This window comes from Trachemys scripta, chromosome 3, assembly GCF_013100865.1.
Source record: "Trachemys scripta elegans isolate TJP31775 chromosome 3, CAS_Tse_1.0, whole genome shotgun sequence".
NCBI classification, from domain to species: Eukaryota; Metazoa; Chordata; order Testudines; family Emydidae; genus Trachemys; species Trachemys scripta.
In genome coordinates, this window is record NC_048300.1 from 15,394,024 (window position 1) to 15,411,595 (window position 17,572).

The 17,572-nt window shown below is 42.4% G+C and overlaps 1 protein-coding gene across 2 annotated transcripts in view; it reads left to right on the forward strand.

The window, feature by feature from the left end:
- LOC117874249 overlaps positions 1–17,355 on the forward strand; it is a 90,901-nt gene extending 73,546 nt beyond the window's left edge. Inside the window, exons 4-11 of one of the 2 annotated variants that reach the window (XM_034764172.1) lie at positions 2,703–5,669; positions 7,041–8,786; positions 9,876–9,941; positions 11,674–11,774; positions 13,084–13,148; positions 13,951–14,102; positions 14,401–14,553; positions 16,843–17,355. In XM_034764172.1, the coding sequence (XP_034620063.1) occupies positions 2,720–5,669; positions 7,041–8,786; positions 9,876–9,941; positions 11,674–11,774; positions 13,084–13,148; positions 13,951–14,102; positions 14,401–14,553; positions 16,843–17,180 (5,571 nt within the window). In that variant the 5' untranslated portion in view covers positions 2,703–2,719 and the 3' untranslated portion in view covers positions 17,181–17,355. Of the gene's footprint in view, positions 1–2,702; positions 5,670–7,040; positions 8,787–9,826; positions 9,942–11,673; positions 11,775–13,083; positions 13,149–13,950; positions 14,103–14,400; positions 14,554–16,842 lie in introns of those variants that run through there. The other variant, XM_034764173.1, reaches the window with a different exon arrangement.
- The last annotated feature ends 217 nt before the right edge of the window (positions 17,356–17,572 follow it).

Here is a 17,572-nt window from a genome sequence, read left to right on the forward strand (position 1 = left end):
CTAAAAAGCGAAAGACAAACCTCAAACAATCAGTAAGTCAGGTGGCAGAGTCAGATTGGGAAAAATAAACAACAACCCTAGGTCTCTAGGTTGAACATACAGTAAGCCTCATGGGCCTTTCTTTCTTCAAGATACTTTTTATGGCAAATGCTGAACCTTTTCCTGCACAGGAGATTGGTTTTCCAGTTCATTGAGTTAGCCTCTTTCTACCATTCCTAGTTAAACCCTTTTTTTTCTTCACCAAAATCTAATGGTTTTCTAGCTAGATTACCCCCTCTTAAAATGATGAGGACTAGGAGTGGGAAACAACTCCCCAAAACTACTGAACTGATGTCAGTTACTGGGCCACCTGCTCCAAAAAATTCCCCCTCTATTGGGCGTGTTCTATAGCTCCTGTATTATAATCCTGGTGTAAGTATAGAATCAGAAATAAATCTTCCCCCCGCATCATTTTATGGCAGGCCTCCCCAAGTGGTGCTGTTCTAGTCTTCCCAGTACTGTTCCTTGCTGTGTGAGCAAGTTTTGAAACCTGGAAAGAGATGCTGTGGTGGTGTTGCTACTTGTTATGCAAGGCTCTGTGTAGAGGCCGGGTCCCCGGAGAAGGAGCTGTGCAAGCAGCAGGAGTGTTTGCTTTTCTGCTGGGATCTTCTTGACGCAAAGCTGCTTCTTAGGAATGGGGTATTGGTGTTGGGCTGAGATTCCTTGAAGAATGGATTTCCCTGTATGCAGTCTGGCCGTCTCATTTCAGGACTGGTGTATGAATGTAAATAAAACCAGTTACACTTAGACTCTCACTGATTTCTCCTCCTCTGGGAAGCTGCTACTGCTCGTTAAAGGAGAGACACCAGTGTAGGAAGGGGCAAAAATACATATATTTTTTCCCCCTCTTTAGCTCTTTACACCAGTACGTGCAGTATGGCATCACTGCATTCACCTTAGTTAATTTGGAAAATACTCTGACATAGGCTCGAATGCAATGCAGTGCTTGTTTTTGTTTTTTATGGCAGCATAATGCTGTGTCAAAGGAATGCAATTAGATATGGAGCGTTCAAATCAAACAGGGTTCAATGTCCCAATTGTAGGTGCAGAGATAGGAAAGACTTAATGGATTGCCTCATCTTCTTGTCAAAGGGTTTGACACACTCACTGAGGCAGTTGTAAAGCTACCTTGCTCAACAAAATTAGCACTTGCCTCTTTGGTGCCTGTATACATGGAAGTGTTTGCGTAAGCACATGTTAACCATGCCGCTGCTAGTGGATTGTTTGCCTTTGTGACACCTTTGAATCTAAGTGGAACTGCATTTTTATGACCTTGGCTAATGCTGACGATGCAAGCGGCAATTCACCAAGACTCATTTGTTTGTGAACGTTTAAAGCAGACGTTTATATAGATTAGGCAGTCTCCCAAAAAAAAGCTTAACTGCAGTCCATGTGACAAAAGGCACGTCTCCCTCGAATGCATGGTGCATCCAAATAGCATTTGCAGCTACACTGGAATCTAAGGTCCCACAGTGATCTGGGTAAATTTGGATGTGCCAAATACAGTTGCTCGGTAATCTGCAAGTTGCAGCAGCATCTCCAGGCAGTTAGATAGCTTTAACCTGCTCTTCAGACATTGGTTCATATTAAAAAGCACTGGGTAACTTGTCTCCCGATTCAGCCATGCACTGGCCGAGGCAGGGGGACATGCTCTCTCATGTTTGCTTCTAGATGCTATCAGTTCCTGCCATCCGTGTCCAAATCTCCTATCCCCAAAAGTAAAATATCTGGCTCAAAGTTACCTGAGATCCACTGGATCATATGGCGCACTGCTTACTGATTCCATTTCTAACCTTATTGACCTCCGAGTACCTGACTAGCTCTTAAAGTTTTGTACAGCTGGGAAATGAGTAATTCTTAGAACCATCCCAGGACTGGAGGTAATTTTTCCTTAAATCACAATAAACTTAGATCTGGATTGTCTATAACTTTCCCTCTTCCAATATGAATTGGAAAGCTTCAGAACTGCACTCTGGGGTGTGATCATTCTATCAAACGTCTTTGGTAACTCAAGCCCCACCCATGTTAGCCTAAGACTTTCTTTAGCGGTAAGTGTATGTTGACACTACCATTTATGCCGGCAAACCTTACGTTGCTCAGAGGGGTGAATATTCCACCTCCCTGAGTGACATCAATTATGCCAGCATAAGCAGTAATGTGCACAGTGCTATGTTGGCAGGAGAGCTGCTCCCACTGACATAACTACCGCCACTCATTGGGGGGTGGATTAATGATGTCAATAGGGGAGCTCTGTCTCATTGGCCTAGAGTCTGTACATGAGAGAGCATCAGTACAGCTGTGCCGCTGTAAGCTTGCTAGTGTAGACATGGCCTTATTTTCACACCTCTCTCTACTTCCCAAGCCACAGCAGCTGAGCCCAGATCCTCAAAGGCTTTTTAGGTGCTTGGCCCATTCATTTAACTGGGTTAACTCCCATTAAAATCAGTCTGGGGATTGGAGCCTTGGCTCCTATCAAATTACTTGCCTGGTCTTTTTAGTGTAATGGAGTCTTATAATACACCTGGTCACTGCGGGGAAAGGTGCAGGGGAGGGTGAAAACTTTTTGTATGAAGCAGGAGGATGGAAATCTCTCTGAGATGAAGGGAAACACTTTATTTCTGGGAAGGCTTCAGCTTGAATCTCTCTCTCATCTTGTCTTCCAGAGCTTGGGCTCCCTTGGATGTTGGTGTATGTCCCTGTGAGAAGTTGCCATAGAGTCCTGAAGGAAAAGTTTGGGGAGTTTTCTCCTCCAACATACAACCATTTTCAGCTAAATATTTGGTGCAACTGGACCATATGGGCAGGCTCCAGAAAACACACAATCATTTATATCAAAGGATTTATGACTGATGAGGACTGTGACAAAAATGAGGATAAAATCCTATTTCAAGGAGTCTCTTCATTAGTAGAAAACACTGTCATCTATGCTTGTTGGAACAAGAAGATTCATGTCTTTGCCACCTATGCCCGGGCTGTCCATGTAGTATTTCTGATGAAGTATTCTTCAAACCCTAAAAACAAATACTTTAAAGGAAAGTATTATATATTCAAACACCGTGACATTGACTCCTCTTCTGAAGATATCTTAGTTTCTCAAGCCCCTATTCTAAAATCAAAGAAAACTAGTCACAGCACTCCCAGATCTAACAAAGTATCAGTAATATACCATGGAGAGATTTCGGATGATACAAACATTAGTACAGCTTCAAGTACTGAGAATCTTAACAAAAACCTTAACAAGACAACTGTACTTAATAACACAGGGTTATTACAGGTAGGGGGTGAAGGTCAAAATGTCGCAGTTCTTGAAAGTTCTCTTCAGCTTATACCTCAGCATGGTGCAAGGACTCGGCTTTTAAAACCAGAAGCTCAGAGCTTGCTGGAGTCTCTCAGCTTGTCTACAATATCAATGGACAAAGAAGAGAGTCTTGGCATAGGAAAGTCTTTTGGAAGACTACCCCAAACTGCAGCACCTGATATCCGGGAGTTGAGACCCTCAGGGTGTGAAGAAGTCCTGGTGGTCTTTAGCCAGGTGTACAGGCCAGAAAGTCTTCCAGGCTTTCTTTCTGAGACTCCTTACCCAAGTGTTTCTCCTCTAATTGAACCCTTGAAATCTATAGAGTTACAAGGACCAGAGAGCGAAATGTCCTTTTTACTCACTAGTTTGATGCAAACTAATATGGGAGATTTACAACTGAATATAAATCCAACACCTCTAAGTTACCCTGTCCTGGCCTCATATTCACATGCTGTAGCCCATGACAGAGTGGAAACCATAGGCGACAAGAATATTGGCTCTACCCCTTCCCAAAGTCTCAGCAGGGTTACCTTGGTGAATGACGAAAATCTTTTGCAGTCAAACATCTTGGCTTATCAGGTGATGAGCAGTCACGGTGATAGCCTTGTGAAAGGTTCATTGCCTAGCCTCAGAATGACCAGCCAGGATCAAGTGGTGCTTGGTGATCAGTCACAGCCTGAGACAAGGGGAATGGATAAAGCTGGAAGTTACCAAATAAGTTCTACTGAGAGGGTCAGTGGAGATAAGTCTGTAACTGAACTGGATCTGAGAACAATGACCCTCAAAAATATTAACCCTCTTGATGTTTCTGTTCTGGAAAGTTCTATGGAAGTCCTTGACCAGCCAAAAATCACATTGGTTACTGCAGCACCATATGGCTTGTCAGACAGTGAGCACCACTTGAAGCTCCTAAGCAGTCAACCTGTGGATTCTGCTTCTACAGAACTAGAAAGCATCCTTCCAAGGACAGAAGTGTCCCTGCATCCAGCTGCTAAGGTAAATGTGTCAGAGGTGCTCTATTTGGGCATGAAAAGCAGCCGGCAAGTGGGCCTGGTTACAGGACTGGAGCCTGTTCCAAGTACGGAAGTTTCTCTTCCTCCAGCTGCCTCAGAACTGGAGCTCATCCCAAGTACAGAAACCTCCCTTCCTGTCCATCTCACAGAACTGGAGCCAGTCATCCCCTTCCCACATACAGAACCATCCCTCCCTCCAGCTGCCTCAGAGCTGGGCCCTCTCCTCTTCCCAAGCGCAGAAGTGTCCCTTCCTGTGTTTCCCACAGAAACAGAGCCTGTCACCTCAGCATTGGAGCCTGTCACCCCTTTCCCAAGTACAGAACCATCCCTTCCTCCAGCTGCCTCAGAACTGAGGCCTGTACCTGGGAAGGGGAGAGAAGTGACCTTTCCTCTGGCTGCTATAGAACTGGAGCCTGTCATCCCAAGTAGAGAAGCGTCTCTTCCTCCAGCTGCACTTAAAAACGAGCTCCATTGGAGAACCAAAAGCAGCTACAACACTGACACAGAGCTAGATCGTATCCCTCTAAGTACAACTGTGCTGCTTCATCCAGCTTCTCAGAAAGAGGTCCTGTTGGAAGGCGAGCCTCCCTCAAAGCCACACCATGACTGCTATGGGGCTCCAGCTGCTACAGAACATAAACATGCCCTCCCAAGTACAACACCATCTCTTAATTTCTTTCTTCAAGAAAGGAAAATAGGTGTCCAACAATCAATACTAAAAGGTGAGAGAGAGGAGGGCATCCATGAGACAGAAACTGCACAACCTGGAAAGGCTGGTGAAAGGAATTTAATCACAAACTTCATCACTGGCAACTCCTTCTCGGACACGGCTCCGCTGCAAGCCTTAAAACCAGAACCTGAGCTTGGACTTCTTGGATCTGAGGGCCATACAAGTAAACTTTCTCCAGTAACTGAGTACCTCGCTACAACACCCTTCGTGGTAACAAGGACGAATAGAGTAAAGCAAAATGAGCTAAGGTTTAAAAATGGTCTTATGACCTCTAACACTAGGGCTACTCCACCTCTGGAGCACATAGCCATGAATACTAAAGTTAAATTGACTGATCCCGTAAAGGAGATGAGTAACACAACACTGAAACAAATATTCCCAGATACCACAAAACCTCATGAAGTGCAGCAAACCACTGAGTGGAGCAGTGCCTTTCAGAGCTCTGCTACTGCATATAGGAACGCTCTGACTCCAGCTGAGAAACTGGCACCGAAAGAGAGCATAGATTCACGTCCCGTCCAATCGTCTTCTGCTCGCGCACCTGAGAATGCATCAACTTCAGCAGCAAGAGTCTTCCCAAACTCTATTGGTATGTTTAACGTTTACTGTATATCTCGGTACATCTTGCTGTCTCTTGGGATTTAAATTGTGAGCAACCATATGGCTGGGTTGAGGAGTGGGGGATACTGTGGATTCTGTAGCCCTCTGCTGTTGTAACTACATTAGCAGCACTCTACAGTGTGCATACAGTATTTGATTAGAAGTTTCTGTACACTCCTCTGATGCTGAATGCTTACAGCTGCTGTGCAAAGTATGCAGTTACCGGCTTCTAATTATTTTTAATGCTGATCAATTCAGCAGATGAGTCCAAAAGAAATCTGAAAAATAGGGGTTTCTTTGCACTAACATGCAATCTAGTGTAGGAATTCTAATGATTGGGATTGTGGAACTGGCATCCTAGCTGTGGTCTAAAGGGACAGTTGGGGAGTTGTGGTTTCAAGTTTCATTTAGTAACTAGGCAGCCCATGTGCCAAAATTCTTCCCCTCACCCACTAGTCCGAAGGGCATTGTGTCCCCTTTTGACTGCCCATCTTGATTGGTTCTAATAGAATAACAACTTTGTTTCTCTCTCTGCAATCTAATTTTGGACCCCAGTGTTCTTGTGACTCATGACTGGCATTACTGGAAGCATGATCATTTATGCCCTCTTGTGATCACCAAAAAGGGTGCTTGATGAGCTCTATTTGCTTCCCGCCTCTCTGCAGACGTCTCATTGTCCCATCAATCCTGGGAGTGAGATACTCTTTTGAACTTATGTTGGTCCTCACCAGTCCTGTCTGGGTGTCAGTGGCAAAGTTTCTTACACTACACCTCTTCACTACTGCCAGATCCTGATGACCTAGGGGACAGATTCTTGCTATCCAGTTAGCATGGTTCTTGGTGGATATTGCCAACGTTAAATGGAGCTGGCTGAAGAGCAAATATTTGAGTAACTTGACCGTTTCAATTAACCAAGCAAATGATTTACCCAGCAGTCTGCCCAACTATAGAGCTGGTGGAAACAATTAAAAATTAGACTGACAACTTGTGTCTGGTCATAATGAATAATTTGACTAGCTCTATCCCTAACCATTAGAATTTTCCTCAAAATTAGGAAGTGGTAACTGAAAAAACAGCACAGAGAACTGTCAGTCATACCAGTTTGCATAGCTAACCAAGAGCCCCAGTAATACTTTTTACTCCCTCTAAACTTTTTTTTTTTTTTTTTACAATTTAAAGCAAGAGAGAGGGTAGAAAAACAACCTAGCAGTAGGAATGCACTCAGACAGGTCTCTTCCTATGATGGAAGGAATCAGCTTTGCTTGTAAACAAGGTTGTTTGTTTTTGTTAAAGTTTCTAGAATGAAGATTGATAGTACTGATTTTTCTTTTCCTTCCATGCATAATCCTTCCTTCCTCAGTGCCAGAATTGCCTTGGTTGTTGCTGTATATTCCTATAAGAAGTTGCCACGTCACCTTGAAAGATGAAATTGGGACATTTTCCCCACCAGCAAGTAGTGGTATTCAAACCAACATCTGGTGCAACTGGACCATTTGGGCAGGCCCCCAAAAACACATCCTGATTTACATAAAGGGATTTCAGGGGAAGGAAGATTGTGATGAAAACCCCGATAAAATAATTTTTCAAGGGGTCTTGTCAAGTGTGGAAAGAAAAGTAGTTTATGCTTGTAAGAACCAAGGTACTCTGATCTTTGCTACTCAGGCTTTGGCTGTCCATGTCGTGTTTCTGTCCAAGGGCAATTCCTTAAACCATGAACGCAAATATTTCAAAGGACAGTATTATATATTCAAGGACTATGAAACTTCAAGATCTACAAATGATACTGCAACTCCTCAAGAGCCAGTTCAAAAAACAACTAGGAAAACTAAGTACGGAAGTATCCGATTCTACCCTAAATCACCCGTAAAACACTACAGAGGTCTTCTGGATTTTGTAAAGACCAGCACAGCTCATGATGAAAATCAACTGCTTAACAAGCTGCCTACGTTGGACGAAGAAGGCTGGGCCAAAAATGGAAGCTCAACAAGACTAGAGACTTTCTTAAGGTTTGTTCTTGGGAACAACACACACGTCCCTCTCTTAAAAGCCATGGACAACATGACCTTCAGAACTCATGATCTGAAGTGGCAGCAGGTTATGAAATCTTTGGGTAATGAAAACAGTAGGGAAGAAAAACGTTCTGACTTTCTAATGGTAACACCAGCATTAAATATATTGAGGCTAAACATCCAAAATGCAAAAGAGCAAACTATTGCTTTCAGTAAACTTATGGACAGGCCAACAATCCACTCGAACCTGCTCTCGGAGACTCTGCATTTAAAGGAGCCTATGAAATCTGTGGAGATGCGAAGTGTCAAAACAACAAAGTCAGTAGGACCACAGCACAGCTCAGCTGCTCTCTGGAGACCAGCTAATATGGAAGACCTACAGCCAGTTGGAAGACAAGCTGTGCATAGACAGCCTACTCCTCATGGCTTGCGATCTCTGCAGGGCACATGGGAAGAGCAGAACATTCGGACGACCTCTTCTCAAAGCTTTAGAGCTGCGCCGATCAGAGACAGAGAGGTGCTCCAGTCAAACCATGTGAATGATGAGAAAGTGGCCAGTCATCCTGCTGCTTTTGTGGAAGACTTCCAGTCTAATACAGGGCTGAGCGGGGATGGTCAAGAAGTAACTGGTCAGCTACAGCATGTGATGAACTTGGAGAGAAGAATTAAAGAAAGTCCTAGTGAACGTCAAACACACAGAAAGGAAAATGACAACAGTGATCTGTACCTGAAGCCAGCTTCTGCCCTCAAAAATGTTCAACCTAATGTTGAGCCTCTTATTTTGGGAACTCCTAAGAGAGTTCTCAAAACAGAGTCCATCCTGGTTACTGTAGCCCTACACAACACGCTGGATGTCTCTAGCAGCTACCATGCAGAGACCACTGCTACTGAATTCAAACTTGTTCTCCCAAGAAGCACCAGAAGTGGCCTGTTGGGAAAGACATCTGTTGCTACCGCACATCTTGGCTCGCCAGTAACCAAAGACAAAGCACCACCACTGATCATGAGCACAAAATCACCTCCTTCCTATGCCTCTTCTGGTGGAGTATCAAAGGACACTGCATCCTTGAAAATAGAACATGAAAAAGATTCCTTTGGTAAGTTCTAATTAAGCAAACTTTATATAGATAGATTATCTACTTGGATTGGCAGAGATATGGTCATGTTAAGGCAATAAACAAGACAAGGTTTCTAGTGTTGATGGGTGTGGCTTTTTTAGTGCTTCAGAAAGAAGCTTCCTGTCAGGGTCAGAAATAACTTTTTGGGAAGTGTTGGATAATTTTACATGAATTTCACCATCCCCATTTGTTCTGAATGTAAACAGCATGTCCCCCTATACACCTCTTCTGTGCCTAGCTGTTTCTGAGGAAGGAAAGTTTTTATGCACTAGACATCTTGGCTCATGTTCTTCTCTCAGCATTTATAGTGTTTCACAGGACTTGGGCCTACATTTCTGCCATACTTGTTGAGATTCGTACACTCTCTCCACAGTTAAAACTGCATTTGTCAGCTTGTTTTCTTGCCTCACCTCCTCTAAAACTTTCACTTGCCTCAAAATCCACAAGTTTGGTTTGTAACTGATGGGTTTATTTTCCCTACCAAACTTTATAACTGACATCTTAAAAGTGGAGGCTCACTAGAGTCCAACATTTTGAACACTCCTGCCACTTCGTGAGGTGGGGAAAGAATTTAGAGCATGCCTATGCTGCCCTGTAGCCTGGATTAAGGGAGTGTGAATAGTTGAGCACCAGAGTGCTATGCTGTAGCTCCCCCATGTGGATGCTGCGGGTGTGAATGTAAAGGTCCTGAGTTTGCACTAACTCTCTTTGGCTCCAAACTGTGGGGCAGAGTAGACATGCCCTTAGTTTACTGGACTCTCATTGTGAAGATCCAGCGCATAGTACCAGACTCTAGTTCAACGGAACACTCGAAAAACTTTTTAGGCTTTCAGTGTGTAACTTGTCTGGATGGTGTTTTTTGTTTTTGTTTTTTAAGACCATCTCAGTACTCTTCACTGCAGAAGCACCTCAGACTGTAACCTGATCACTAGGCCTATTCTTTAATAGAAGGGCCATTTGTGCTAGTGATACTTTATAAAGTTATAATTGAATAGTAAAACTGTGTTCCTCCCTTTTAGCCTTACTCAACAGCTACCAAATTGGCCTTTCTCTCTTTCACCCTGACAGATATGGCGTCCATCTTCACATCTCTTCAAAATGATTCCAACTTGGTATCTCAGCACAATCCTGGAGGTAATTGGCTTGGGCAGGGGAAGCGTTTTATCATGGGTGAGGTTTTTAAACATGAGATGAGCATTTAACATTTGACCAGAAACCAGATTAAAGATGGGGAAATTAACCACTTGCTTCCAGCTAATAGTCATAAATTATAACTACTGAAGACTCGTCAGGGTTTTTAATTTTATTCATCTTTAGTCATTATATGGTATATGCTACGGGTAGAATACAATGCACTCCATAACTAATAAAAATCAGCTGATGCCTCTGGGGGTGAGGGAAAAGGAGAAGGGGAGACCGTATGTGACATTAGCAACCAACTTGTTCCTTTGACATTTTGTCTCTGTGGAAACCATTTCTCTCCTTTGAGTTTATTTGCTCCTGTTGCTTATTCCTCATTTGGAGACCATCTTCTCTAGAGCTCCCTAGTTTAGTTATACTTAGGAGGTTGACTCCATTTGGGGAATTGACAGCTATCATTGAATTCCAAAGGAGCAGAGGTCCAGTAAATAGGACTTGCCTGCAATGAGAGAGCTTATTAAAGTGGAATGTGTCTAGTGGGATGTGCTTTTGGGGGATCAATACCTCTAAGCACCAAGCTGTGTGGTTTTGGTTTTAAAACTATATGGCAAAACTAGTGCCCGTTCATCAGTAGTTATTCGTGCAGTGTGCCAATGGACCTTCATTTGATGTACTTTCATTTATAACTTGTTGGAGATATCTGATCTCAGTGGGAAAAGGATAGGGTGAAGGATGCTTAGTATCTCATCTGTGGCTTTAAAAAAAGTCTTGCTTGCTTATGTTAAAGATCCCAAAGCATGATTCCTAAGAGTAGGTGTATTGACTAGAACTGGGTGCCTACCGCAAAAATCTTCCCTGGATACTTAAGAACTATCTGCAGTTGTATTCATGCACTTGTTAGTCTATGAATGGTGTGAAATTTTTACCAGCCTGACTGTTGGGAGACCGCTAACTTTAATCTCTTGTGTTCAAATGCTCTTAGAAAGTCGACTTGCTTTCCATGAATTTGAGCCAGAAACCCAATCAAATGATGCTTGTCCAGCTGGGGAACCGATATAACAACCTGTACCTTGCATGACCAAAAGCAACTAAAAAAAAAGCTATAAGTCAGATTGCGAGGAGTAAGCCAAAGAACCAACCTGCAAAAATACAGTCAAAATCCTAATTTTTCTAATATTCATTCATATATGAAGAGGGTAAATGTCATTGAATAAACATACATGTAACACACATGCATCCAGATAGTCTTAACTTTGGCATCCTATCCAAATGGCACTTGCAGCATTCTACCTACCTAAACCACCCTCTGTGCAGCTTTACTTGAGATATCATGTTAAACAGCTTGTCATCCCAAAGGAGACTCCCTTGTTGGTAGTGAGTGGAAGGATACAGATTGACTCTAAATTACAGTGTGTAACCTTTCTGGGTGAAAAGGGGTAAATACTTGCATAACACTAACAGTACTGCATAAATAGTAACTTAACTTGTGATTCTCTCAAACATTTTGTTCTGCCTGTGGCACAACTTCTAAAAGGATCAACCTAATAAGGCACTGACTGACTTAATCAAGAATGTTCTTGGCTTAGCTCTTCTGGTTGTGTTCTATTCCCCTGCTGTGTTGGCAACCACAAAACAGAACAGTTACTTAAATCATAATTACACAGCTAAATTCAGTACAATCGATGCTCCTTACTCAGGTCTTATTGGGTTTTATTTCTTTTGACAGATGTCTTATTTGAAGTAACTAGTGAAATTGAACACAAGGGATGGATTCCACGTAGTGGAGATGAGCTGAAAAAGACTCTCATGGAATCCATTAAGCTTCACGTAAGATGGATGTGTTGTGCTACTAAACTGCCTTGAGACAAGATATCCCAGTGCACGGTCCCTCTGTGGCTCTCTGATGTCCCAGCTTTCACATCCAGAGACCTTCTAAATGCCCCTTTCTGTGCGTCTTGCTACCATATGCTAATTTTGTTCCAACACTAACCCTGTAGTGTCCAGTCCAGTGTCTTGCCTCCGTGTGTTTCTGACCGTGCTTAGTCTATGGTAAATTTTCAAAGTACTATAAAAATTACAAGCTAATAGATGGGAATATGATACAAAGATCAACATTCAGACAACGTAAGATCAGTTTATGGCCTTCACACTCATTTTTGAGAAGAAATTAACTGCTACAGTAGCTGCCACCCAACACTATCTAACTTAAGGAGAGCAGACCTACAAACGTTCGCCTTTAAGGCTGCTACATGTGGCTGTTTCAAGAGAGACCCTGTTCCTCTATAGGAATGAAGTTATAACTGATCAGTTCGGTGGCACACAGGACTGTGTCTAAAATCTGACATTTCAGAGCTGGGACTTACATTTAAGTCCCAGCCATAGGTCATATACTCCAGGTTGGGTAAACTGGCTCCACGGAGGATTTATACTGACTTTTGCTACTGCTATAGCTGCACTAGTGTAAATCCCTAGTGTAGTCAGGCAAAGCTGCTGTCTTCAGTGGGTGCAGCTTATCTAGCGTCAAGCACCAGTAAGTTCCACCCATGCAGATAGCTTTATTTGTCTTCACTAGGGGTTCGCACCACTGCAGCCACTCCAGTGGCTAGCTAGCTGATGGCTGGAATTGGGCAAATTCCCACTGAAGATAAGACCTCAGTGTTTGGTATTAACACAGCTAGTCTAACAGCATTCACCTCCTTGCCTGACTCACTGCAAGGAAGAAACAGGTACAGAATCCTCCTGGCCTACTGTTTGTAGTCAAAACAGCTGCCACATTTACTACAGGATTTAATATGTTCCGAGATATGGTACTCGGGGTGGGGAGGTTACAATGCCCCCTGAACTTCCCATATTGCTGTATGGGAGTCCAAACTAAAGGAAGGTGGGGAGTGGTCTGGCATGGAAAAGGTTGAGAACTGGTCTAGAGGATGGGTGTCCCATATTCTTTCAAAGACTCCTCTTAGATTAGTGACCAACTTTTCTTCCCCAGGCAGCCACCCCATCTATAGAACCACTAAAATACAGCCCTCTGTCTTTGTAAGGAAGTCTGTTTAGAGTAGGCTTGACAGTAGTACTTGGCTAAGCATTTGTCATCCCCCTTATGAAAATCAACATTCTGCATTCTGTTACTTTGCAGATACAAAAGAACCTGAAACTCTTGGTAAGCAAAGTCAATGAAATCAAGTTGAAGGAAATCAAAAGGTATGGCTGGCTGACTGTGTGACCCCCTACATCCACTCAAAATCACTTAAATCCAATTGATGCAGTGTCTTATCTAGAACTGTCATTTTTCATAAGAGAGAAACTTAGATGCTAGTTATCTGCTCTAACTTTGCCATCCCTCCTCCATCTGCCAGTGATCAAGCAAGACTTCTACTTTGGATTGCAAATATGGCTTTTCCTTAGAGTAGGAAAACTCCTTTTTTTTTTTTTATACTTCAAATTGACTGTAGTATGCAATCCCATAGGAATGAGATTGCAAAAATTAATGCCTAAGGTAGTGTTGCACAGAGGCTTTTAGTGTGGATTAAAATAGAACGATTCTAAAAATCCCTCCCAGTTTCTGGTTGAAATTTATAACACATGGTGGTAGAAGGAGGCCTCTGAGGGCAAGTTTGTGTTCTGGTTTTTGTGGTTTTTTTTTTTTTTGTTTGTTTGTTTGTTTGTTTGTTTGTTTTTTTGTTTTCCCCTTCATCTAGGACATCAGGTAAACCAAGCTAAGGTTGGTTGAGACTGAAAGCTTTTGTGTAATGGCTGGTCTGTGGCCTAGTGAAAAATGAGTCTAGTGGTTTCAATCCAGCTCCATGTGGAGGGGTGTCTCAGTCACAACTCCCCAAGAATTGAAAGGGGAAATGACCAACTCCTCTCTCCCTTTAGAAGTAGTCCCTCTAGGGTTGAGACATGTATATCAGAGGAAGAATCCAGAGCCCAGTTCAGTAATAACATATATGCAGATGGACATTTCTCTTCTCCACTTAGCTGAAGTTACTTTGCTTTAATGCAGGACAAATGACCTAAAACCAACATTCACTTTCTGGTTACACTTAAAACCAGAGGAAAGGAATCTGTCTGTCTTACTCCATTCTCAACTGAATGATCTCATTGGCAAATCTATGGGAGCTGAGAAGGTGCAGATGGCTTTATTATCAGTTAGAGGTATGTGCTTTGCATTATTGAACTGTTGAAAGCTGTTGCTGCTCCTTGTAATAGGCTTAACAATCGACATGATCTGGCTTGGGAAAAGGAGAGCTTGAGTAAAGTTGACTTGGAGCACTGTGTTATGCGTAACTTGATTCTTATGTAGCCTCTACATTAAAAAAAAAAAAAAAAACTGGATTGAGGTGGGAATAACGCATTAGTTCAAGGTGACTGGTATTTCAAGGAAATCCCCTTTTTGAAGAAGCACTTGTGTAACTCTACGGCAGACTTGCTGCACCTGTTCTCTCCATTGCAGATGTGAATGAATGCAACTCTGGAATTGGAATGTGTGGTGATGAGGCTGACTGCCTCAATGAAGATGGCACTTACTTATGTCGCTGTAAAAAAGAGTACGAAGATCGCTCTCCGACGAAATCTGGCACACTATGTGTCCGCATTCCACAATCAGGTAGAGGAGACAGAATTATACTTGCTCATCTCCTTTCTTTGAGTAGTGCTGCATCTTAAATATGCAGCTTCGTGCTCTTGAATACCATTTCAAATACAAGTACTAGGTATATATTGGCACCACACCACTGAATAGATTAATCACAATTATTGTTGTGACAACATATGCCAAAGGAGTTCATGTCCAGACGCTTACTGTGAAATGTTCTCAACCAGGTATGAGTAGCAAAAACTGTTTAAATACAAGTACCTCACAGTAAGTGGCTAATCTCTTGACTTTAGTCCTTTGTAACAAAAATCACTATGAATCTTCACTTTGTTAAATGTGGATTGTTTGATTCAGAAATAACTCTGTTGCTGATAGAATTCGGTCTTTGTGCCTAGCCCTGGATGAGGGAGCAAGGAACCTTTCCCATTTCTTTGCAAGGACTATCAATGCTGGCTGTGTCAGATGTACTCTAAGTTCTCCATGAGAAAGTAGAAATCCTACTTTGGATTATTATCTTAAACTGAACACTAACAGAAATCAGCTGCTCTTAGAGTGAGGATGAGTGCCCACGGAGGGGTTTGTATCATTTTAAAAACACCTTTTAGTTTGAAGGTGTTTAGCTACTCTGAAACCTTTTAGTTTGCTATTGTTCAGAGCAAGATTCTCTAGTGGTAAATAAGTGAAGAAGAGACTCTTCTCCCCTCCCCCACTGAGCTGTTGAAAACCAGATTTACTCTTAAAATTCTAACTATCAAATCTATCTACACTCTACTGAGCAGGCAGAGGAACAATATTGTCGTGAGAACTTTCAGGACTGGCTGGGCACAGTGATGTGAGGCAGTAGCTAGTACATGAAAATAGTGTTTCGAAATCCAGCATGTTGGCTTTCAGAATAAGGCTCTGCTTGGCATGTTTGTCCGGAGCCGACTGGCTTCACTCCATTAATTATGACAAGTACACATCTAATCCTTCTCCTAGATCTGCTGTAGAGATCTACTTGCTATGACTCGTCTTCCTACATTCTTGCAGAGTTACAACTTGAATTTGGCATATGGGTTTGCAAAAGAATTGACCAGTGACCTAGTCACTACCCACATTGCCTTGGAATTGTTCATATTTTAGTGGAACTCTGCAGATGGCAGCAAGAAAGGGGTTCAGATTCTTCCAGTGTGTACATCACTCTTTGGCAGGGTTGCATAAGGCAAAACAGATGGCACAAATCGTGGGTCAGATTATAACTAGAGTGAGTTAATCTAATCCCTCTGACTAGTTGTAAATTGTTAATTTAGCCCTTCCTTTGTCAGCTAACTCTTCTCAAATTGACTTCTGAAATGTTTATAAAAATTTGCCAAACCATTTAACAAAACTAGCTGGCTCCACATGCCTTTGCCAAAAACACAAGGCAAATGAAATTGTGTCCGTATTCAGATATTCATGAATCCTTTTATTCAGCCAGTTCTAGTTATAACCAAACTACCTTTTTCTATTAGTTTTGGGGAAAAAATTCAAAATAAACGGGAGAACAAAATGTACTAGAAACATTTCAGTGGGACTTGTAGGGAATAAATGGGCAGTTGAAATCAATGCCCATGTGCTACCAGGTCAGCTCCCCACTCTCTTCTATGAGAACTAGAATAGATACATTGTGTCACAATCCATTACAATTTGAAAGTGTTGCTGGTATTGCTAGTGGGGCTCTACTCCATTAAGAGAATCAGAGTAAAACATTATGCTGGGTCTGGAAACCATTCAGAATCTAAATTCTTCTGCCAGATAGAGGATTGAAATGAGGAGACGACTGCCTTTGTCCCAGACTACATAACATATATCACAGTAAGAATCTGCAATTGGACTTCTGCAGCTATAGCAGCGCATAGAGCAGCTGCTTCAAAGGTGCATGTAATTAATGAGTAAACATTAATAAAAGTCAAAGTCCCATACATATATTTTTTTTCAATGTCTCCAAAGGGAGACAAGGTGGGTTAGGTAACCTCTTTTATTAGACCAACTTCTACCTCCTCCACCTTATCTCTAATATCCTGGGACCTGCCACAATATTGCATGCAATAATAGTTCCAAAGTTCATTTTGAAAATGGAACGTGAGCTATTGAAAGTCACTACGACTTTGGCTCCTAAGTCACCTGGCTTTGGAAAGGCTTAGCTAGAGTGACTGCAGTGTAGGGTCATTCTGAATGTGATTTGCCTTCAGACTAAAAGCCCCACCTGCAGTTAGCCTCTCAACACAAGACCCATAAACTATGGTGTGAGGCTGAATCTATGACTGTCATCTTTCTTTTTAGGTATTGGTGGTTTGTTCAGCTACCTGGAAATTCTGGTAGGTACTACAGTATTCTTCATCTTCATCCTCGTGGTGGTGGCAAGCAGTCTGTGCACAATACTCAGGAAAAGACCCACAAAGAAGGCTTGTATTGAGGAGCCGGTTGCAAGTGGAACAGCTTCTTCGGCACAGTCTCCGCTGCCTGTATCTTCTATTGATCTGAGTAACCTTGGTGACCACCTGATCCTAGACCCCTTCCGGCCAAAGCTCAGAGCCAAGCCCCCAGAATGGACATCACAAGTGCGAACCCACCCAAATGAGACTTATAGAATCTCCGTTGAGCAATCTGAACGTTTGTAAAGCAAACCTATGCTGAAAGTTTGAGGTTTTTTTCTACTGATTTCCTCTTATTTGCCATTCATGAGCTGAAATGGCCTATTCCTTTCAACAGAACTTGAACAATCCTGTGTCTCCTACACCTGTTTCTGTTGGCTGAAGTGAATAGAGCTGTGGCTCAAAAGAAAAGTTATTTTAGTTCTTGACCCCTGTACTGTCTGGTTTCATATCGCTGATTCTTTGTAACTTGAAGGAATTTTCTGCAAACAGCTGACATGTAAATAAAGTTGGTATCTCACTATGCATGGAAAATGTACACCTTGCGTACTGTTCGTGTTAGATGCAAGGAGTGGGGAAAGATGGAAGACTTCAGTTAGCAGGAAACCTGAAAAGGATTATAGTTTAAGCAAGTTTAC